Here is a 23,477-nt window from a genome sequence, read left to right as displayed (position 1 = left end):
GCCATATGTTTCTAGTTTTTTCTTATCGGTTATGTTTATTAGGGTTGGATGTTACATCTAAAGTTGTTAAATTAATGTTTATTGCATATGTCAGTTTAATAAGTCTCACCATTTTGGTGTTTAGTGCTTGTGTGAATCAAACTGTGCACTTTCTATATTTATTGTTATTTAAAAGCTATTTGTGATGGGCTTTGGTTCATCATGTGACTTTCTCGTCACCACCTGCTTTTGGTGGCTATCAGTTTATTTCAAAGTTGCAAAACAGATTTCAGTAGTTCAATAGGTTGGTATGTCAACATTATATCAGTTAATAAAATTATGGTATTTAACTACTTAAGTTAAAACCTAAAATGTTACCGTATTTTTTTACGGTAGAATTCCGGCAACCACAGCTGCCTTTTTGTTACCGTGAATTTTACCGAATTTTTTTACAGTGTACATTTTGCGGTAAGTTACCATCAAAGTTTCACAGCCTGTTTTATTAAATTAGGCATTAAAAAAACTTAAGGAACAGAAATCTGAGCAGGGTAACACTGGAAATCTGGTATTCACAAAATAATTTAAACAAGAACATTTTCTAATTGTAGCAATTTGCAAGATAGTAATTTTAAAACATATACATATATATATATATATAAAAGTGGCAAAAGTGGCTTCCAAATCTTCAATACTTATCTTGCTGGATATGTCTGCTGCTTTTGACATGGTTAACCACCAGATCCTTCTGTCAACCTTATTGGCAAAGGGCATCTCAGGAATCGCACTCCAGTGGTTTGAGTCTTACCTCTCAGATAGGTCCTTCAAGGTTTCTTGGAGGGGTGAGAAGTCCAAGTCGCAACATCTAGATGGATGGCCCAGATACATTTTAGGATAACTGGGCCACATTTGTGGCACCATATGCAGGTTACTTTAGACTCACAGCCACATTAACCAGTGCTTATTTTGTCATATATTTACCAAAACTGGCCCAGATATGTTTTAATATACCTGGGCTACATTTGCTGAAACATATGCAGACCACATTTGGTTTATGCCCTGATTAGCCTTTGTCGATTGTGCCACGTTTTTGCCAAAGGTGGCCTACATTTGGTTGGCATTATTTGTTGCCATAATCACTATTTACCACATGGGCCACTTTAGGGTCACATTCAGATTACACATTGCTGTCAACACCACATCTCTGCCTACCCTGCAAACATGTCCTTGTGGGGCCCATGCTGGCTTTTTGGCACAGTAGGCTAGGGCCAGCCCACACCAAACCTAAACAGGTCCAGTGCGGGCTTGCCCAGGCGAATCCCACCGCTTTGGGCTCACCGCAGGCTCTCTGTGAGCAGCCCAAACTATGGGACTGCCCACATTAATCCAATGATGGCCCAGTGTGGGCCAGACATGAGCCTATTAATAAGAATTTTGTGGCCAGTTTTGTTCCTTACCACTAGGGGTGCTAGGGTGTTTTAGGTTTCCTTAAGTAAAGCCATGTGGTTGAGAGAATTAGCAATAGCAAGCAGCAGTACAGTGGTGGAACTATGATGTCACTTTGTAGGCAAAAACCTGGAAGCGAGTTAGCATCACTTCCGGTTCCATCGTCCCAGGGTCAATGGATTTTTTCAATGGGATTTTGGTTAAATCCCTTAAATAAGGTCCGTGGTTCACACAAGCTCAAGATACTTTCAAGTTTTATTCTACGACATAAAACACACCAGTTACACCCCACTCATGATTTTTTTTAAACTGTTACGTTTCTTAAAAAAGACGGTTGCTAACAAGTTGCTAAATAGGACTACAGGCACGTCAGAGACATTAAAAGTCATCACGCCAAACAGTTTATCAATGTACAGTATTTTCCAGTTGTAGTATAATTTGTAATTCAACTAATTGTAGAATAATGAATGAATAGTTTCCCGCACTTTATATTGTTGTTCGACAATGTTTTTTTGCTTTGCCCCGAAATGCGACACAAGTCTTCAGATGGAAGATGCTCGAGTTTATCACTTTCCTACTGATGCGGAAACTCTGGGTTCGTACCATTAGGTAAACTTGTATGATTATTACAAACACCACATTTACAGGCTTTACGTGGTGAAAGTGAAACTTTAATGATGCATAGTGCTTAAAGCCACATTAAAATTAAACGTTTACAGCCACATGAAGCTGTTAGAAAGCGTATTGAGGATTTCCTAGAAGCAAGGATAAAAAAGCATTTTGTATACCCACCCTAACAAAGGTTGGGCACCCCTATTGTAGATTAATAGTGTGGGCCAAGTAAGAGCTGCCAGTGCACCAAAAGTTGGTTTGCCCACCGCCAATAAACACTTCAAGAAGAAGAAGAAGAAGAGCTGCCAGTGCAGGGCCAGCACTAAGGGGCCAACGTTTTACCAATTAACAAAATCTCGGACTGGCAGCCTGCTGGGGGCCCTTAGGCTAGCCCTAAGTGGTCCCGTAAAGGGCCAGTGCAGGCTTGTTTGCAGGGTACAGAGGCCCACATGCTATTTGATACATTTGGGTCATTTTTGCTATTTTACATGTGGGCCACTTCAGGCTTACATCCATTTTATATGGGCCATAAGAAGGCCAGCAGTGCCGTATCATTACCTTAAGTGGCCCACATCCGGATGTTATCTGGGTAGTTACTTAAATGTACAATTTTATTTTTTTTCTCTCTATTTTACAACATTACAATAGTGAAAGACGACTTCCCTTATTGATCATGTCTCAGTTAGATTGCATGTTTTCCTGCACGGCTGAAGTCAAAACACAGATGGAATTGGTGTTAGCGCAACCGCCGCTTGCTGTTAAGTGGGAGCGACCAGCCGGCAGAGGATTCCACAGCCTTCTTTGAACAGTTATGTTCACGATTTCTGATTTAATTTACTTAACTTATACTGCATGAGGGTGGCTGTGGATTGGATGATGACAGGCGTCGGTGATCATTCTCAAGTGGTTAGCAGTCAAGAAACGGGACAAGGGAGGTCACGGACAGGACACATAAATTAAGCCTAATATACGGGACGGTTGGCAACCCTACCATCACTGCACATTTTGCATTTGTCCTTTCCCATTTTCAGGTCTTTTCACATCTGAAATCGCCCTATACATTAAATAGGGCACTATTTGAGGGGACAGCCATTTATAGTGGATCTGCAATCATAAGTCCATTTCACACTGGTCCCGGAAAATTGCCAGAGTGCCTTCTGTGTGAACGCAACCACGACCCGGGATTGATTCTGGGATTAATCCCGGGATAGGGACCTAGTAACATTGCCGGATTCAGTCCCGGAACAAGCGCTGTGTGAACAAAAGCCGGAGCCAATGCCGTAACGGATGTGTCGTAGTGATGACGTAGTTATCGTGCGACTCTTTGAGCGGGTGTTTTCAATAATACAGCCCTGCAGTGCCGGAGGGACTAGTCTGTGTTTTAAACTCGGAGAGCGGTGAATAACAAAATATGTTTATAAAGCAGTACAAACACTTCCGATTTGCTTCTTGACGTTCGTCCTGTTTCTTGGCTGTCTAGTGTTTTCGACTCGTACATTATACGTCACATGATGACGTCACGTGTCATTCCGGGACTTTTATGGGTTGTGTGAACGCACGCACAGATTCCGGGAAATCACTGGCAGTGTGATTGCAGCAAATCTAACGACCCGGGAACAATTGCCGGAACACATTACCTGTGTATTTTCCGGAATCTCTGTGTGAAAGGGGCTATGGTGGCATTATTGAGCAAATTCATTCAATCCCATAATGCACTGCAATAATGAGTGTACAACCTATGTACATTCACCAGCTAGAGAATACCCCTAATGCACCGGGAAGTTCGTACTGAATGAATTCTCGTATCCTGCCAGAAGATGGTGCTAGCAGCTTAATCATACATTCATCCATTTTCCAAACCACTGGTCCATTGTGATTTACAGCGTTACATCACACGGGTATAAATGTCTTTTTTATTGATTATTAAATATGTTATTGGAGGTTTATACATGCTAGTTTGAAGCTAGTTTGTTAAATTTCAAATTATTCTTAAACAGCAAACACAAACTATGCAAAAGCAATTTTCAACACAGCACAGGTCTTTGAGTCTCTACTGAGCTTCAGAGCTGAATAAGTTGGTAAAGAAGATGTCAAATGTGCAGTGTTGGGTCAACTCCAGGAACCACGGATTCCGTAGATAAGATAGGCCTACTTAAGGCTAGATTGTTCTCTGCTGCCCTTTTTGCCCACCCAATTCACCAAGGTCAGACTAAGTAGACTTGATGTGGGAAGTTCTTTTCTTCCTGTCTTTGCTTCAGAGCTGCAGTGACTTCCTCTTAACTATTGTGCGGAGAAAATATTTAATTCTGAAGTGTTTTAATCACAACAGCATGAATGTCATTTGGCTTCAGCTCTGTAAGTTTATACATGTAGCCTAATGAATGTATTTACATGCAATTATTCAATTGATTTATGTTAAAGGCTTAAAGTGTTTTAATCAGGTAATATTAAATATGATGCATGTTCTTCTTTTTCAATCTTGTAGATATATTAATCTGTTGTCAGTATGCAGTATCAGATCTACTGACCGATTTGGGATCAAATGTGATCATAAACTGTGATCTTGATGAAAATGAGGTTTACTGGATTTTACTGAAAACAGCAGATCCTCCAGCAGTGATTCTACGATCAATGTCAGCTACAACATCACCTTTTTACTTAAATAATGCATTCAGAAAGAAATATTCAGTGCAGTTTAAACATCGTCTGGTTATTAATAATGTGACTGCAGATGAATTAGGAGTTTATTACTGTATGAACACAGAAACACCTCCAAAACTCAGCAACAGCACCAGAATATACTTCAATGGTGAGTTCATTTGTTCTTTGGCTATTTTTATTAGCTACCTAGTTTTTTCAGACACTAAAAACGATTGCTCCAGTTCACAGAGAGATAATTATGTGATCGATATTGCAGTCATTGTGCTATTATGGAGTGGACACTTATAGTGTGGACACTTTCTTTACAGAATCAGTCCAACTAACTGAGTGTCCCAATCATGCACCGATGGAGTGTATTGAGAATAGTACTGTGGTGAATTGCATTGATCAAACACAATGGCAGATTGTTTTCATCATATCAAGTCTGATGAATGGACTTCTGATCATTGTTGTGACTGGTGAGTTATTGTTCTTTAAGAAAAATAATATTAGCAAATTAAATGAAATAAAAAATACCAGTCCTCTTCTTAAAAGGTAATGTTGTTGTAATTGCATATTTTCCATTCTTTTGCCTTTTATTTTGCATCTCTTGAATTTTTGAATGGGTCATTTAGCATTTAGTAATTGTTGAATTAATTGTCTCATAGTTTTTGCCATTGGAAAAGCACAACGGCTGGAAAAACACTTTTATAATGCTGATGGACAGTGGACACGAGTTGTATATAAATTCCAAGACCCAAACGGATCAGCATCACAATAAGGTGAATTTATGTGAATCCTTGCATTCTGAATATGTTACAATATAACATTTTCTTATATCATGCAGTTTATTGTGTGCTTTTACCTTATGTTAAGAATAAATTACCTTACATTGTAGCATGCAAGGAGTATCATGGGGTTTTTTGTCATTCTTTACAGTAAAATAAGTTGTTGTGTTTTGTTTGTTTGTTTGTTTTTAGACTAATTTAGAAAGTGGATGTGTGTATAGACCAGAAAAAATATATAGTTTAAATGATTGTGTGATCAGACACATATTAAATGTCATTATCACATTTATTGGTAAATGGTCCTTCAGTTATCAAGTCTGGTGTGAAGTAAAATGTGCTTGTATCTAACAATAAATGCACTGTCTGTCTTAAGTCTGCTGTTATATGGTGAATGTTCATTATAATTTATTATTATGAATGTTTATATATATTTTATATTAAATGTATGACTGTTTTTAGTAATTATTATTTCTATTATTATGAATCATGCTAGATATATGTATATGACAAATGAAAAAAATGTGTACATCGTTTGCTGATCGGTGAGATATTTTCAGCCATCTGTAAAAGATATTAGTATGATGCTTACCAGCTTAGTTTAATTGTGTAAAAGTTCCTTATTTAGGCTTTTGATTATTTGATCATTATTTTGTCATTTATGTGACTTCATGTATGTTAATATCAAATCTGAATTCACTGTTTTGTTTTTAGGACTAGTACTTTTTGTCCAGAAATGTTGGAATCAGAAGGCAAGCAGAGCAATCACGAGCGTGTAACATCGCTCTTCATCAGAAGAACAAAGTCAAGACCCAGATGAATTACAGGTCAAATATAACACTTCCTGTCTTGATTATTATTCATCATTCTTGTTATCCTAACAATAGCATTCTATAACACTTCATTTTGGTTCATTTTTGTTCAACTGTAGCTGAAAATGCTAATAGTGTTCTTTCAGTATGCCACAGTGGATTTTTCCAAGCTTCGTAAAAATCGCTCCAGCCAAGTCAACAGCAGCTATGCTGCTCTAAACCTGCCGTAGTCATGAACACATGAGTACACTTATTTTATACACTTTTTCTTTATATTCATTCAAGTCTGAAACGTATAACCACTGCTAGCTGCTAAGGATTTAGAATCGTCATATTTGGGGGACTGTGGCATCAAAAAGTTTTTCAAACCCCTGCCAATCAAACCAATTTGTGTATATAAGTTTTTTTTTTTTTTTGTTAGTTTTTTTCTCAATTGAATTATATATATATATATATGTATCTTTTACAAAATGTTGGTTGAAACTTCTGTGACCATTTGTTGACATAATAATATATTTTTCTACCATACTTTGTTCTCGCTGTAAACTGTGTAAGGAAATATCTTAGAATGGAGAATGTGCTTATTTGTTATTTTTGTGAAATTATTTTCAATAATGTCAGTGCTTATGACAGCATTTGTCAGATTCTTTTGAAATGCATAGTAAATAAACTAAAAAAAAAAAAAAAAAACGTAAATATGTTCCATTGGTCTTGGCACAGCCAATGACAAAAAGGGTCACTCACTTTTGTCTCAAGTGGAGGTTTAACCTTAAACTGAGTGCAGGGTTTTTCCAGTACTTATATACATTTACGTAACTCATTTCTCACAGATGACTTAATTTCAAAAAGAAACAGTGCAGCATTTATTTTTATTTTTAAAACTTCACATTTAATGCATATTTAGCACCAGCCACCTTCACCCTTGATAAATAGCTTATATTTCTGTGACTGATTATGGTAAGTACAACATATTTTTCAAGACACTGTTTCTGTTGCAGTTGTTTCTTGTTGTTGATTCACAGATGATTTTTATTGAGTGTTGTGTTTGAATAAATACCCCCTTTTTTATCTCTTTATATCTCTAAAAAAAACATTTATGACCATAAATCTAATAAACTGAATACAGTGAACTTTGATTAATGACCTACAGAGGACAGCAGAGGAACTGCTGAGAGATGATTTACAGCAAATGTCCAAAAATCACGTCAGCTGTTTTTCACTGATAAAATTTACTGTTAATCTCAGCAACATTGTTATAGTGAACTGTGGAATTAAGTGTGACTGTGAAAATAATAATAATAATACATTTTGAGGATAATAATAATGTAACTGTGTTACTTTTCCAATAAAATATGCTTTTCTGGTTAATAATTTTCGAGTTATGTATAACGAAGAAACTAGATTTTGAAATATATTTTCTATTTTTTGTTATCATATAAACTGGCTGTTCTCCCTCATTTAATTGATACTACAGTAGATGTAGAATGAGAAAGATCCCCAATCATTTAACTCATAAATTAATTGAAAGAAATGCTAAATCCTTCATGTATAATCATTATTATCTGATCAAACATGCACAGTCTGGAACAACATCAACAATATGTGTAATTTGATTGCTTTTTTTTAGTGACAGTGGCCTATTAACAACTTTTCTGATCCTCTGACACTGTTGTAGAATCATAATTTCAGCAAATTAGTTTCCTGAAGCTGAACAATGTTAGCCTTCCAGAGAAGAATATAAAATGAAGTTCCAAACGTATATGTTTTAGTTTTTCTCCCTCTATGTAATATCGCAAGGGGGTGGGGGGGATTTGAACTCTGATCTCAAGCAGAGCCTCGGGTTCAAACCTCCATTGAGGACAGCAAGCTGAGTTTGTTTACCATTGACCATGCGGACTGGGTGGGAAGGCAAACTTGTGAAGTGAATATAATGGCATGTGACACCAGGTTAAAACTTGAGCTGAATTTACGTCATGCTCAGGAGAGTAAGGACTGCTGTGAACAGTTTCTGATGTAAACACACATGTAGGACTATGTCTATAAAACAAACAAAATACTGCTACACTGAACAATACAATACAGAGTTACATACTGTATTTACAGTATGCACATAAAGCGATAATGTATAGGCTATCCATAAATGTTTGAACTGTTGAAGGATTTGCGACCATATACTAATAAAATGCAGATTTTGTAGTTATTTCAGTGGCCTTAACAGCTTATTAATGTGAATACCCAGAAGTTAAATGTGCAATTATGTATCTTTAATTATTATTAACGCTGATTAAAATACAGCCACCTGTTTAACAATGAACAGAACAGACATCTGATGAAATAATTGCTTCTCTCTTTTTAATAATGAAGTGAAAGTGAGGGAACAACAGATTTGTATAGCAGCTTCTGTGGATCACGTTTAGTCACTTTTTCATCTAATACTTTTTTTGTACTCATTTCTTCATGTTTAAAATTACACACACAATATTTCTTCTACTGAAACTAGCTATAATTAGAAATAATAGTGTGCAGACTGTTGAGTCTGTGTCTTTGAGCGAACTCTTGTCTACGTCACATCTCCTCGCTGAGGCCTCTACAGTCATTATCTAAAATAGCACCGGTTGAAGAACCTCAAGAGCTTCTTGAAACAGCTCAGGCCAAAATACCCTGATCCTAAATTTAGCAAGGAGAAAAAATTAGCAAGGAAATATTTAGCATTTGCAACACTGAGGAGAAATCAAACAGTACAACAGCAAGAAACATGAACATATTACGAGAAAAAGAAAATGCCATAGGATAGTTGATAGGATAGTTCACTCAAACATTTGTTGAAACTGTAAAAACATCACAACAATTCACAAGTTATCAAAAAAGTGGGAAGCGAAAAGCTGTGTGTTTGTAATGAAGAAATCCATCAGTAAGGCATTTTTTACTTCAAAACTGAAAAGTTCAGCTTGTCTGAATCAGCAGAAAAATAGGCACATCAAGCACCATTTACCTGCAAAAACCGTCCAAAACAGTTCTAAACAAATGTGGGTGGATTTTAATGTGAGAGGAGATGGGCTTTTTCGCTGGAGGAAGTGTTATGTTGGATTATGCCTTGATGGATTTATTTCTTACAAACACACAGCTTTTCACAAGATGTTCATTGATGGACTCCTGTTGATTTACTTGTAAATGATTGTGATGTTTTTATCAGCTGTTTGGACTCTCATTCTGACGGCACCCATTCACTGTAGAGGATCCATTGCTGAGAAACTGACGTAAATCTGAAGAAACCAACTTGGATGGCCTGAGGGTAAATAAACTCTAAGCAAATTTTCATTTTTGTGTCAACTGTTCCTTTAATTTATGCCTGCTCCCAAAAATGTTAAGTGTATTTATTTTCCTGTCGTGTATTTATCAATTTCATAAACTCTTGTTTAGGAAAAACTTGCTAAACCATGTTTCCATGGTTTTATATATTATATCAGCTGTTATGTGCCTATGTCAAGAAAAGCGTGAACACAGGATGTTGGGAAGCCACTCCCTCCGCTGCCCTCCTTTGAGACTACAGAAGGGACAAGCCAGAGTCCCATTCAAACCAGTCACACACTGAGACAGCAAGGAATTCACTCATGCACACACATGCACGCAGACAAGCACACATCATTATAGACGTTCTCCAGTACAGAGGGTTACAGACACACACAGAGGGGCTTCCCTTGTGAAACCACTCCTACGACTGTCTATATTACTTTCTACATCTTGCTTGCAAACACACACACACACACACACACACAAGCAACAGCTGTCAACATGTTGCTGCCAAGAGCTTTGACCCTGTTCATCCTGTGCGGTAAGTTGTTTTTTTTTTATTAAGAAAAATTGTGATTTGTATCCCAACACTGTATTTCCAAAACCTTTGGTCTATCAAGTTTGAGTTTCTGGAAAACTGTTGCAAGTAAAGGAAAAAGTTTATGAATTTGCATTAGACTGTGTCACTTTAAGATATTTTACACTTTTCTATTGGATACTGTTTGAGTATTATACATTCTTAGTTAGCATATATGTGACAGTCTGCAATTGCTTAACAATGCTTAAATTATTCAGGGATCTAGTGATACTTAGTGTTTGTATGTGGTACCTAGTGTTTCATTAGGTATAACATAATGCTTAATCCATAACAGGCACTGTAAACAAATGTCAAGGTCAATGTATGTGAGAAAATTTTCATGCTAAGTTTTTACTCCATGTTGAAATATTGCTCATTTTAAGCCCCATTTCTTTAAGTTAACTTAGTTAAACTGTGTCCAAATTTTAAGCTGTATGAGTTAAAAATTCAATTTAACCTTCGTACCTGTTACTCAAGGAAAGTGGTGGAAAAGTAAAATCATGCTTCCATGACTTTGATATGTTTCATGTTTGGGAGTTTTGAATAAAGTTACCTGCCTCTGGCATTCTTGCTCAGTATGACCCAGCTCAACTGTGACATTATTTGTTTATGTATCAAACCTCACAATTCCCTGAATTCAACAGGACAATCGTCAATGTTTTTCTTAGAAAATCTCTTAGAAATGTCATGTTTGCAGGTGACACACTGACACCTGAAACCACCCAAGCGCATCTAAAGCTGATAATAATGTCCTTTAATCAGAATTACTGGTGTCTCACAAGTGTAGACATAACAGAAGAGGTGCTGACATGATCGGAAACATGACTCAACTTCTTAGAATATACTATGAATATTTCAATGATACAGAAGACAGCATCTGAACTGCTATATCTGCATGTGACCTTCTAAAATTAAATGCTTGAAATAGTTTGTAGATTTCCTGAAATGAATGACAATGTTTAATTTTGTTTATTCTGTTGACTCTATTCAGGTTTTGCCTCTTGTGTGCAGTATCAGGCTGACTTCAATATGATGGGAGTCACTGGTTGGATCCTCTTTGACTCCACAGAGCACAAGTCCACAGTGAATCTCACAGGAACTGGCACATGTCGATTCAATGTCTCCCTAACTACATTCCCAGTTATGTATGGCCATTTTGCTTCACCTTGTCAAAAGTCACACATAGGAGACAGTGTGTTCACATTTTCTGTAGATCAGCCTCAGGCTGCTGTGAATGTGTCCACTCTGTTTGAACAGCACATTAGTCTGGATGCCTTCTCGGTGCTGGTGGACACATGTAATGGTTCAAGGATTTGTGCCGGACTTACTTCGGAGTCCCAGGTAAGAACATGGAGGGCACGGTTTTTCAGTCCCGTGGCTGGAAACGTCTACATCCGGCAAGCGATGGGAGAAGCAGGGGCAAGGGTTCTCTCAGATCTAAGGAATGTCAATCAGACCAGGACTTTTTCAAATGTCACGATTTTAGCATCACAAAGCTCTGCCACCAGCTGCAATGCACTTCTCAGTAGTCTGGATCCCAAGAATCTTACAAAGTTGGGTGTTATCAACGTGGGATCACCTCTGGAACCTGTTAAATCTCGATTGGATATATCCACTCTCAATTCTAATGTCCGCTTCGCCGTTCTCGACTTGACCTCAAGCTACATGTGTGCAGAGATGCGAAGCGTTGCAATGAAGGTAGTTAGTGCTGTTGTGAACATGCAAGGGATTAAAGGCTACTTCTCCTTCCATCAACCATCTCCGTTTGATCTCACTACCATCACTGTTAACCTGACAAACCTGGACAGAAGAGTTGGCCCGTACCATGTTCATCAGTTTCCCCTTCCTCAAATGAGTTCTCCATCAGATAGCAGCTGCAGTAACAACAACCTTGGGGGTCACTGGAACCCATTTAATGTGAATACTCAGGCACCAGCGTATCCGCCACCAAGAGGCTCCACTCATGATCTCTTTGAGGTCGGAGATCTGAGCGCCAGACATGGATCTCTGGAGAATATGAATAACTTTCAAGACACTTTCACGGACTGGAACCTACCCCTGTTTGGGCGGAACAGCATTGTGGGTCGCTCTGTGGTGATACACATGCCCAACTCAACCAGATTTGCCTGTGCAAGTATCGGCTACCCCGGCGAAGTGATTGTCGCCAAGGCTGCCTTTCGTGGTCTGGTTGTGGGGACAGTCGTGTTCACCCAACTCAGTAGTGACCCATATTCTGATGTCTCCGTATTCATGGACGTATCCTACGGACAGCTTTCTGCACCTTCTACAGTGAATCACAACTGGCACATCCACAACTATCCCATCAGCACAGAGACTGACAATGACAAGGGTTGTTGTCTGTCCACTGGGGGACACTGGAACCCATACAACATAGACATCACAGTGAGTGCATACGCTGTAAACTGTGCTCCCGACAGCCCTTTTGCTTGTGAAGTTGGGGATATCTCTGGCAAGCACAAAACTGCTGACCTGCAGTCTGAGATGGGAACGGTAGCAACCAAGAACTTTTTTACTGACACCACTTCTTGGATGTCTGGAATGATTGGACGTTCTGTGGTGATACATGGTCCAAACCAAACAGGTCCACGGATCGCTTGTGCTAACCTCACCTTGTACCGTTTTCCCTCCGCACGCTCAGATTCCTGGCTTGGACCTGGAACCTCTGAAGGTCAAGTCCGATTCTCCCAAGTCTCTCCTCAAGGACCAACAATCCTAAATATCTCCTTTACTGGTCTTAATGCGAGAGCCAGTGGCTACCACATCCATGTTCTTCCAATCAAAAGCACACAGGAACCTTGCTCGGACACTAACATAATGGGACACTTCAACCCGTTTTCTGTGAACGCAGCCTCATCTCCAGCTCCAGGGAATGGCACAGTTGACCAGTATGAGATTGGAGACATCAGTGGGAAGTTTGGAGACCTGACCAGTCAGAACAACTTTCAGAATCAGTACACGGATGGAAATATGCCACTTTCAGGACCGAACAGCATAATTGGCCGGTCTCTGGTCATACATTACACTAACGGCTCAAGGTTAGTTACGAATCGTATATCCTCAAACATTCACCAGGCACAGTATTTTGACCTTTGAAAATAAGTATAAGATATTAGTTTGCTTCTCTTCTGTTAGAAGCAGAACCATAAATAGTCTAGACAGGAAAACAACTGCAGGTGCAGGTCGTGAAACAATTGATTCCCAGTTCTGCATTTTGTCTAATTTCCCCAGTTCTTCTTTGGCAGTCTGCCGAATTAGCCACATTTAACTGACAACAAGATAATTTTTAATATTTATTTTCCCCAAAGGCAAAATTTAGTAATCCGGAAGAGACCTCACATAATTTTCCTGTACAGCTTTTTAGCATAATTACATTGTCAGATATCTGAAATACCTAAAAACCAAACTGTAATGAAAACCATGTGTGGGAAGATTCACACAGCTTATTCGTCTACACACGTCATTCAGTGTTTATTTATACAAGTAATAAACAAGATTTCTTTGACTCACCCAGGAATATGAAAAGAAAATTTCAAAACTTACTTGAACATTATCAACTTAAAATGGTTTCTTTCACTATTTACAGAATGCGGTGTGCAGATATTTCAGCAGAAGACTCCCCAGATGGAAACTGGGTGATCGCTAAGGCCATGTTCAGTAGTGCTGTAACTGGGACAGTGACAATGGTAAAAAGAAAAATACATTGTATAAGCAGATTTTTATAGATGGTTCTTGTCTGTTCAAAACTCTTTTGGTTTTGCTGGTTGGTTGCCAGGACCATGTTGCTAAATGGCTTGAATTGCCTGTTTTGAATAGTTTTCACTGTTCCTATGGTAGCTTAATTATAGAGGGAATTGTGAAAAATAAGTATCCCTCATCTCTACGCTCTCCCACATTAAAGTGGTTTAAATCTACCGTCACTTTAAATCTGCCACAAAAAGATGACGCTGCTAATAATGCTGGATGGAGGAGGATGGGGTGGAGAGGGGAGATGAGTAACTGGGTGAGGCTGTGGTTGTGGAGGGGTACAGCTTTTGTCCTGCTGGGATGGTATGCAGGCAGATGGATCTGTCACATGCTGCACAGCAAACCAGCAGCTGTCTTGTGGTCTTGGTGTTGCATGCAGAAGAATGATACACATGATTTACAGTAATGAGTAATAATTTTATATTTATAATACATCTTGTCCCGAGCATCTGGTGCATTTAAGCATCTGTCTTTAATTTAATTAAATTTTTTTTATCTTTGCCTCCACCCAGTCCTAAAATATTGTTTATACAGTACTTTATAATGTTTGCATAATATATATATATATAAACAAATATTAAATGGGTCATTCCGTGTCAACTCAAGGTCTTTGGCTTAAATTTTAGATTTTGCTAATATTTTTCTGAAGAAAGATATAGTGATGAAAGCCAAAATATTAAATTCCATTGATGAATATTTAGTCAGTAATCCACTATTTTGTAGAGGGGGGTCAAAATGGTTATTTTCACCTGAGATTCAGAGTAAAATTACAGGGCTGTAAAAATGACTTCTGAAAGATGGCAGCATCTTTGTTTTATTTTTACAAAATCTGTTGACTTCTGCAATCTTTGTTGCATTATGTGCCAATGGTGGAAAGAGCACTGCGCAAGTTTTTTCCTCCAAAGTGGCTGTTTTCACCTGAGATTCAGAGCCAAATTACAGGGGTGTAAAAATTCAAAATCAAAAATTTGAGTTAGGGAAGTTTCTGAAATTTGGTTGATTGGAAATAAATGCTAAGTGATACACCTTATATGTCTTTAGTCCCAGATAACCTTTCCAGATGGCAGCTATGGTGATGTTATATTGGAAGTGGATGTGCGGGCATCACAATCATCAAATGTAAGTTATATTTTATCAGCTTTTTTTATTAGTCATATTAGCTATCACAATTATATTTCATTTCATTGAATATGAGGAATTCTGCTATTGGTTTCTAGCTTGCAGAGGCTTCCTGGTACATCGCAAATAAGCCAGTGGGGTCAGGTGGAGCATGTCCTGGTGAAGAAGAAATATTTAATCCATTCAACACGACAAATGTGAGTAAAGCCTATTTTCTCATCAAACTGTAAAAACATTATGCAAAATAATTAAGACAGAAATCATTCTTTGTCAGATGAACAGCTGTTCTCAGGTCAGGTCTCTGTCCTGTTTGGTTGGAGATCTGAAGGGCAGACATGGATCCATAAGTCTCACCAAGAGGCAGCTGTACAATGACATTCTGTTGCAACTGGCCGGAGACTTCACAGGTAGCAGATATGAATAACTTTAACCCTTGTGCAGATATTATATTTTCATGCATTGGCATAGATCTTATACATAGAAATGGTCTCAATGTTTTACCCGCAGTTGTCCAGAGGTCATTAGTTCTCAGGCTCAATAACACCACAACCACATGTGCAGATATTCTCCCAGAATCTCCCTCTGCCACGCAGATCTTCCCCAAAATCACTTCCTTCAGCAGGTATATTCTTCAAATCCATGCATGTTCATGCTTTTAACTGGTTTAAATATTCAGAATTATTATCTGTATCAACCTAACAACTAAAAAAGGCTTTTTTTAAAATATTAGATTAAATAGAAGTAGATCCTTAAGGTAACAACTGTATGTTTTTACTACATGAAATAACTTAATTAAATGTCCAATAATATACATATTATGCCATTGCCAGTGTCATGATGTTCCATAACTTAAATTAATGTTTATATCAATGTCTTTAGTAAAATATCTGAATGTTTTATGTTTAAAGCCTTGTTGGCTAAATTTCACAAAGACAAACAAAACTGGAAAAAATAATGGATGGGAAATGACTATTATAATTCAGATGACTCCTGGTTTCATGTAACACACAATTCTACACCTTACTGTAACGGTTTTTAGTACATGCTGTGATGTGTTTTTTTATCCTTTAAGCATAAAAAAAAAAATCACAGGTCACTTATTACATTATATATAAAATATTGTTTTTGCATAAGCCATACATGTTTTATTATGACACATTTACTGTTGTGTACAGGTATGATTTCCGGAAGAGAGTGGCAGATGTGTTGAACGTCCACATATCCAGAGTTTCTATTTTACCTGGTTCTCCTTCACAAAGGTCTGATGGGAAATGCCAGCAGGTCAATTATCTGGTTTCAGGTAACACAGAATAGCACAGAATTTGAAGTGCAACTTTAAGGAATTGCTTTCATCTTCACAAAACATCTTAAAATCTTGACGCCCAAATTGTGAGATATTGAAAAAACAAAACAAAAAACTGTGAGATGTTCATCTGACACATGTATGCACAGACCAACAATTAAAAAGAGCTCAATGTTTAATTGTATGGAAATAAAATAAATGAAAAATTGTTATACAATATGCTATTCTATAAATATATAAATATTCTATAATGTGTAAATATTGTTTAATTAAATCAAATATAATTTATTAATTATTAACAGCTGTAAAATGTATAAATAATATTATAATTAGACAGGATCTAGATGCAGAAATTTTTATTTGCAACTGAACCAAAACCAAAAAAGAACTCAGCAAGTCTTAGGTAACATGAACAGAACAACCACAAACTGAAGCATAAACCATGGTAACTGATATATACAGTCAAAAGAGACTGATCTTGAAACAGTGCAAACTTAAAGGATAACTCAAACCATGAATGACAGAGACAAACAACTGAAAGTACTACAGAAACACAGAACGTAGCCCTACCATTACACGCAACCCCTGTAACCCCTGTGGGTGGCAGTTTAGGAGGGTGATGCAGAACTGGCAGAAGGGACAACGCAGGATGGAGGAGGCAAGGAGATGACAGAGGCAGAAACATGACGACAGGAGGAGCCACTTTGGAATCCCAAGCAGAAGTGCCAGAATGCAGGCACATGGCAGAGATGAGGAAGGGAGAGGTTATGGGTTTAGCATTAGCAGGTGATGCCAGGGGGACGCTGGAACGAAATGGAGCTGGCCAAAGTGGAGACCCAGGTAGAGCCGAGCAACTGCAGGGACCAGGCGATGACAGGGAACCCGAGGTGACTAGCGGCCAAGGTGGAGCCTAGGCACCGGAGGACTGAGGCGGAAGCGGAGCACCCAAGATCCAAGGTGGAACTGGAGGTGAGGAGGAGCCAACTGAGCTGAAGAAGAGGGTGGACAAAGTGCAGGTGAATGACTGGAAGTCTGCGGCACAGGCAGATCAGCAACTAACCAAGGTGGAGCCGGAGGGACGAGGAAGCCTTGTGGAGCCGAGGGGACGATGATCCCAGCTGGAGCTGATGGAGTGAAGAGCCACGGTGGAACCGACTGGTCAGCAGGCTTAGGAGGAGTGACAGGAATGGAGGTCCAAAATGTAACTAATGGGTCACCATTTCAGGTCTAGATTGATGACAACTCAGGCCGAGGTGACTTAATGGTGACCAGAGCAGGAGACGAAGGGCTGAGGAGAGGCAGTGAAGGCAGGGCTAACGATTTGGCTGTGAATGAACAGGCTCAACATTAACGATTTGGCTGTGAATGAACAGGTTCAACATTAACACACAAGACAGTCTTAAAATCCACATGGAACACAGAATTATCTTCTCAGGGTGACACATGACAGCCACTTGTACAGCGCTCTCTCCACCCTCAATGTCACGATTGAGGTGCCCTTGAGCAAGGCACCGAACCCCCAACTGCTCCCCGGGCTCCGTAGCATAAATGGCTGCCCACTGCTCCGGGTGTGTGTTCACGGTGTGTGTATGTTCACTGCTGTGTGTGTGCACTTTGGATGGGTTAAATGCAGAGCACAAATTCAGAGTATGGGTCGCCATAGTTGGCCGTATGTCACTTTCACTTCACTTCACTTCACTTCACTTCACTTCACAAAGGAGTGGGAGGCTGGGAGGAACCCAACACAGATTTGGTTCTGGGTGGAACCAGCAGAACCACAAGGAAGTACAGGACTGGGCAGACCCTGTGGGAAATAGCGGGGACACAGGAGATTAAGGACTGGACGGGAACACAGGACATTCAGGGCTGGGCAGAACCACAGACATTAGCAACATAGTGCTGGGTGACAAAACATGTTTTGTGCAATCATTCTCAAAATTATTCAATGGCTCAGAGTTTAAAGTGTCTATAGCAGGGGTGCCCAATCCTGCTCCTGGCGATCGACTGTCCTGCAAAGATCAGCTCCAACTCTAATCAAACATTACATTATAATATATAATATATACATTATATATTAACAAGACAGTCGATCACCAGGAGCAGGATTGGGCAACCCTGGTCTACAGCCACCTTAACTGAAGAGATAGGGCTCCAATCCATCCCCTCATACTTCACCAGTATTCCCTCTATGACAGTCATTGTTGCCAGCTCAAACATCTGGTTGGCCCAGGCTCCAAGGTAATCTGTAGCTCTGGCTCTTTAATCACGGCAGGCTAGGGCTCATAGTCTGCTGTAATGGCAGGACAAGGTAAACACATTATTATCGGATTTATTATACAAATAATCCGCAACATTCCTCACCCAACAAGCAAACCATCCCCCGAACTGCAGACAACCCCCAAACAAAGAACAGAACCCTGGTTACAATGGCATCAAGGGCACAGTATTCAGAAAAGTCTGTCCAGATAAGACCCAAACAAATTTAGAGAGAGTTTTCCTCTCACTTAATACCTTATTGAAATGGCCACAAAATGCCTATAACAAGAACTTCTCTGCATTAAATTCATAGACAAACCTTCCTATAAATAAACATGCATATGATATCAACGTATTTGATATTAAAACAATCCTTGTTTAGTCCACTATCCATTGGTATATACCAGGTCATCATAACAGGCATTGTATGCTTGATATAATAATCAGAGTATTAAAGGGCACAAAACTGCCTGGCCACTCTGATCATGCAAATGAGCCAGCTTCCATACAAAGAAACTTTTCCTGCTCTAATTTACACATTTCTTATTGGTCAAGCCAAAGTCAGAATGTGTGACCTTATCAGTTAACACAACAACAACGAGGCAGGGCGGTTAGGACCGGAGGGGTTACATTGGTGCCGTGACCCAGATGTAAGTGAGGTTTAGGGGGTTGAGTGTAACGGAGGCCAGCTGCTAATTGCTATGCAGGTAAACCTCACTTCCCTGATCTCAAGAGGCACACTAGTGATTTATGCTAAGGGTTATGGTCTTTAACATCCTTGTTAATGTGACCAGAGGGGTTACATTAGTTCTGTAATAAAGTTACTTTCTGTGGTGCGCTCTTGTCTTCGTGTTGAGACCTGTCTGGAAAAGCACACAGGTTATCGTTGTCATAGCAGACAAGGTTGTACGAATCTAAGAAAGCCTGCATGTGTCTCTTAAGAAATTGAGAGGAGGTGAATTGAAATTCACTGCTCCCAGATCCATTTTATTGGCCCGTATTCTGTGACACATTGGTTGCAGCAGGGATGAAAAAGGCAAGATCGAAGTGTAACAATTTTTATTTGTAAATAAACCAAAATCAGGAAAGAACTCACAGGTTGCTCAGCAGTCTTAGGAAACACAAACAAAACAACCAAATAACGCACAAACTCTAGCACAAACTGAGGGCTAGATATACACAAACTAATGAGGGGTAAAACAGGACAGGTGTGACTAAATTAACTAATGAGTAACCATGGTAACTGATGAACACAAACAAATGAAACTGATCTAGAAACAGTGCAAACTAACAGGATAACTCAAACCACGAATGACAGAGCCAAACCAACTCCAAGTACTACAGAATTAAGTATAGTGTGTAGTCATGTATAGTATGAGCAGTCAAGTAGCAGCTCATTGGTGTGAGCACACACATCCTGAGCTTTGGTTTTACATCGCATGCGACTTCTTTGTACAGTGAGAGTTGGTCTTTAACAAAAACATTGCTTAAATAGTGTTTGCCCCGCTTAACCCTGACATTATCCATATTATGTATATACTGTAGTATTATTATTATCAATATTAACATATTTTTTTTTATAATTCTAATATATAATATATTAATATTATATATAAAATATTAATATTATACACATATTCCAGTACAAGAGCTGGCAGAAGAGGGTGTGTCTCTTCATATATTTTCAAGTTGTTTGATTGTTGCTCTCCTCTCCTGAACTGACTTAGTATGCTTTGTCTGTCAAAACAATGAACAATCCCGTCCTTTCAAAAGACACAAAAAAGGAAAATTGCACGGTAATCTGATGCGCGGTTGGAGCTTAGAGACCCTGTGATCTTGCGCAACATCGTGAAACAGGAGAGTGGTATATGACAGAGGTCTATACCACAGGACAACTGAGGAAACAACAGAAACATTCAGGGCTTGACATTAACACCCGCCAAATGTGGGTGAATTTCAGCAGTGGCGGGTTACATGGTCACTCCCACTAGCCACTTCGGCAGGCTGAATTTTATATACGGTAACAGAGCTTGACGTTAATGCTTGTCTGGAACAAGTAGATTTTTTGTAGGAGCAAGTGAAAGATCATTTGTATTACCTGAACGGAAAACTAATCTGATTAAAACATTTAATTAGGGAAGCATGGAAATTTTGGCGAGAATGATTCTGATTTTGCACCAGTTGAGGCTCGTGCAGCCTGTCTGTCCTTTGCACCCGCTATGTGCCCACGATCCACACTTCTGCTGAGCTGTGCAGCAGACGTCCACCAGACAGTCAAAGCGGAACCGAGAGGGTTTAGGGTGACATTTTGGACAGGGCCAATGACTCACTCATTAAGACAGTCACTTGCTGCCACCTACTGGTGGTTTACGTTTAGATTTAAAAGTAGCTTATCTTTTAATCTGTATATTTAGAAAAAAAAAAACTGATTTAAAACACCAAACTCGTAACCTTATTTGCTGTTATAATTTTGGAGTGTAAATGCAATTATGCTACATTTCAGCTTCATTAAACTGTGTGTGTAAATGCATCTAAATGCCACTTCAGCTGCTTCTGTGTCTTCTGCAGTGGAAATATCTTTTTTTTTAATACTGATTACGTAGGATTGGTAACAGCCTTATAGTGTCTTATTATATTAAGTGAAATTATTAATAAAATGTAAGAATTTAATATGAAAGATGATGCATGCATTTAATACGGTTTGGGAAAATGCCCTTTAAATAGACAAAAAATGACCCGGAAATCAATTTAAATAAATTTTACTATGAAGTAACTTTAGTCATATAAAGTTTTTTTGTGAGTTGTGGGGGGTGAAAAGATGTTGCTATATAGTTGCATACTAAATGAAGTACCTAAATAACTTTGTAGCTGCCTATATGGCATAGTTGAAATTATTACATATTGAAAGCTGACGGTCAAACAAACAAATAAATAAATAAAAATTCGACACTACAGGCAAAACATATATTTTTTTCATCCACAATTTGAGATTTTAGGCTTTTTGGCTTTTCATAAAGTGTTTTTCATACTAGTGTAAAGAAAACATGCTGAAAACACTTTTAAGTGATTATTTTATTGCACTTTATCTAGATATTAATTCTAATACACATCCTTAAAGACTTTTTTCTCAGTTCCCCCTCCCCCCACTTCAGTAGCACTTAGATACACCAAACTTATTAATTTTATTATATGTCTATATTACAAAGTTTTTTTTTTTTTACTGAGTCAAAAAAAGTATTTTTTCTGTAATTTATCTGAACCTTTGACTCTAATAAGTCAAGAAAATAAAACTAGAGTTTTGAACTACATCCAATGTTCAAATTTAGGCAAATTAGTAACATATTTATGTATCATTTCCAAATTTAAACATAACATTTCTTCTATAATACAGAAAAAAAAAATATATATTTTAGTTACACTTTTTGATTTAAAATATGTAAAAAGTCATAAAAGTTTTCACAGTTTTAACCTATTAACTTGGATTAGTTTAAGTTAGAAATGACCAAAAGTTTAATAGTTATTGTTTAATAGTTTAAAACTGTTATATTAACAACTTGTTTTCCAGGTGAGGTGAGCAAAGAGAAGCTGAAATCAGTTCAGACAAGTGACAAGATGGGTGTTTTCAAAGAATCAAAGGCATGCACTCCAAGTAAGCCGTAACTCTGTGATTACAACATTTACATTATTATTATTAAGTGTTTTACACTTGATCACCTGGAATTTCTTTCTTCCTCAGCTGGAAACACAGGACTGATGCTGGTCCCCTGCAGGGTGTTACTGTCTGTCATGTCGACTGGAGTCTGTCTGCTCGGGTATCTGAGGCACTAGATGGACCTTTCAGTGATATCACAGCACTGCCTTCACATTTTTTACTTTAATAAACCAGGACATGTTCAGCTCAACTCCAAGAATGTGGCAAATTATCAAAACTGCAACCCAAACCTTAAAGAACATTCCTCGTTTCATCATGTTACACACCTACATCCTTTAAAGAAAATGATATGATCATGTTTCACAATCATCTGTATTTTGCTGCACTGTTCTGAATGGGATTAATGGACATGCATTCATTATAAATTCCTCAAAAACCTAACTTTATACTATTTTCTACTTCTTCCCTGATTTATTTCTATTCAGTTTATATTTTGTATGATGCAGTGAATACAACACAGCCCTTGTTTTCATGCAACATGACTATAATTTGTTATGTGAGCCTGTGAAATGAAGTCATACGTCTTACTAACATTGTTTGTGCGTTTTTCATGGGTGTCTGCCGGGTGATTTACTAAGAATATTACTCATATAAATGCTACATATAACTGTGGGGGTGGTAAGAATAAAAAAAGATAAATTATTCAGCAAGGATGTACTTTTACACTGTTAAAAATACATATTTCAAATTAACGTTTTATCAAAGAATCCTAATGTTGTTTTCAATGTTGTTTTCAACATTGATAATAATAAGAAATGTCTCAAATGTGACACTGATGATGCAGAAAATGCTAATATATATATTAATTAAAAAAAATATTAAAATTAAATTAGTTATTTTCATTTGTAATAATATTTCACAAAATAGTTGTGATCAAACAAATGCAGCATTTTTAAGCACATGAGACTTCTTACCCAATCCATTTACCATGTTCATTAGTTAATATTAATATATTAATCTTAAATATAGTTACAAAAAACAAAAACATTTGTATTACTTCAAATAACACACACAATAAAAAAACAAATAAACAAATAAACACAGCAAAATTACTAAAACTAAAAAAACTAAAGTGAAATAAAAAGCAGTAAATTGAAAATATTAATTAACTTCTATTGGAAAGAGGGGAGATTGATTCTTGAGAGAGAAATGCTCATTTATTTTTATGTATTTGTTTATCTTT

The 23,477-nt window shown here is 38.0% G+C and overlaps 1 protein-coding gene across 1 annotated transcript; it reads left to right on the top strand.

Annotated features, from left to right (window-relative positions):
* Window positions 1-9,841: 9,841 nt before the first annotated feature.
* LOC306874712 (uncharacterized protein) lies at window positions 9,842-22,992 on the top strand. Its single transcript, XM_079424923.1, has 10 exons — window positions 9,842-10,103; window positions 11,131-13,195; window positions 13,744-13,843; window positions 14,946-15,023; window positions 15,122-15,220; window positions 15,298-15,430; window positions 15,531-15,645; window positions 16,199-16,323; window positions 22,148-22,231; window positions 22,319-22,992. Exons 1-10 carry the CDS (start codon window positions 10,064-10,066, stop codon window positions 22,408-22,410), a joined length of 2,931 nt encoding a protein of 976 aa, XP_079281049.1. The 5' UTR covers window positions 9,842-10,063; the 3' UTR covers window positions 22,411-22,992.
* The last annotated feature ends 485 nt before the right edge of the window (window positions 22,993-23,477 follow it).

The sequence above is a fragment of the Barbus barbus genome (genome assembly GCF_936440315.1).
Source record: "Barbus barbus genome assembly, chromosome: 9".
Classification (NCBI taxonomy): domain Eukaryota; kingdom Metazoa; phylum Chordata; class Actinopteri; order Cypriniformes; family Cyprinidae; genus Barbus; species Barbus barbus.
The sequence above is the reverse complement of the archived record's forward strand: the minus strand, read 5'-3'. Positions and strand labels throughout refer to the sequence as shown.

Excerpts from the sequence above, each read along its gene's own strand:
- LOC306874712 (XM_079424923.1), top strand. The coding sequence starts at position 10,064 with ATGTTGCTGCCAAGAGCTTTGACCCTGTTCATCCTGTGCG. Across the intron at positions 13,844-14,945 it reads TAACTGGGACAGTGACAATG|TCCCAGATAACCTTTCCAGA; the intron begins GTAAAAAGAAAA and ends ATATGTCTTTAG. Across the intron at positions 15,431-15,530 it reads ACTGGCCGGAGACTTCACAG|TTGTCCAGAGGTCATTAGTT; the intron begins GTAGCAGATATG and ends TTTTACCCGCAG.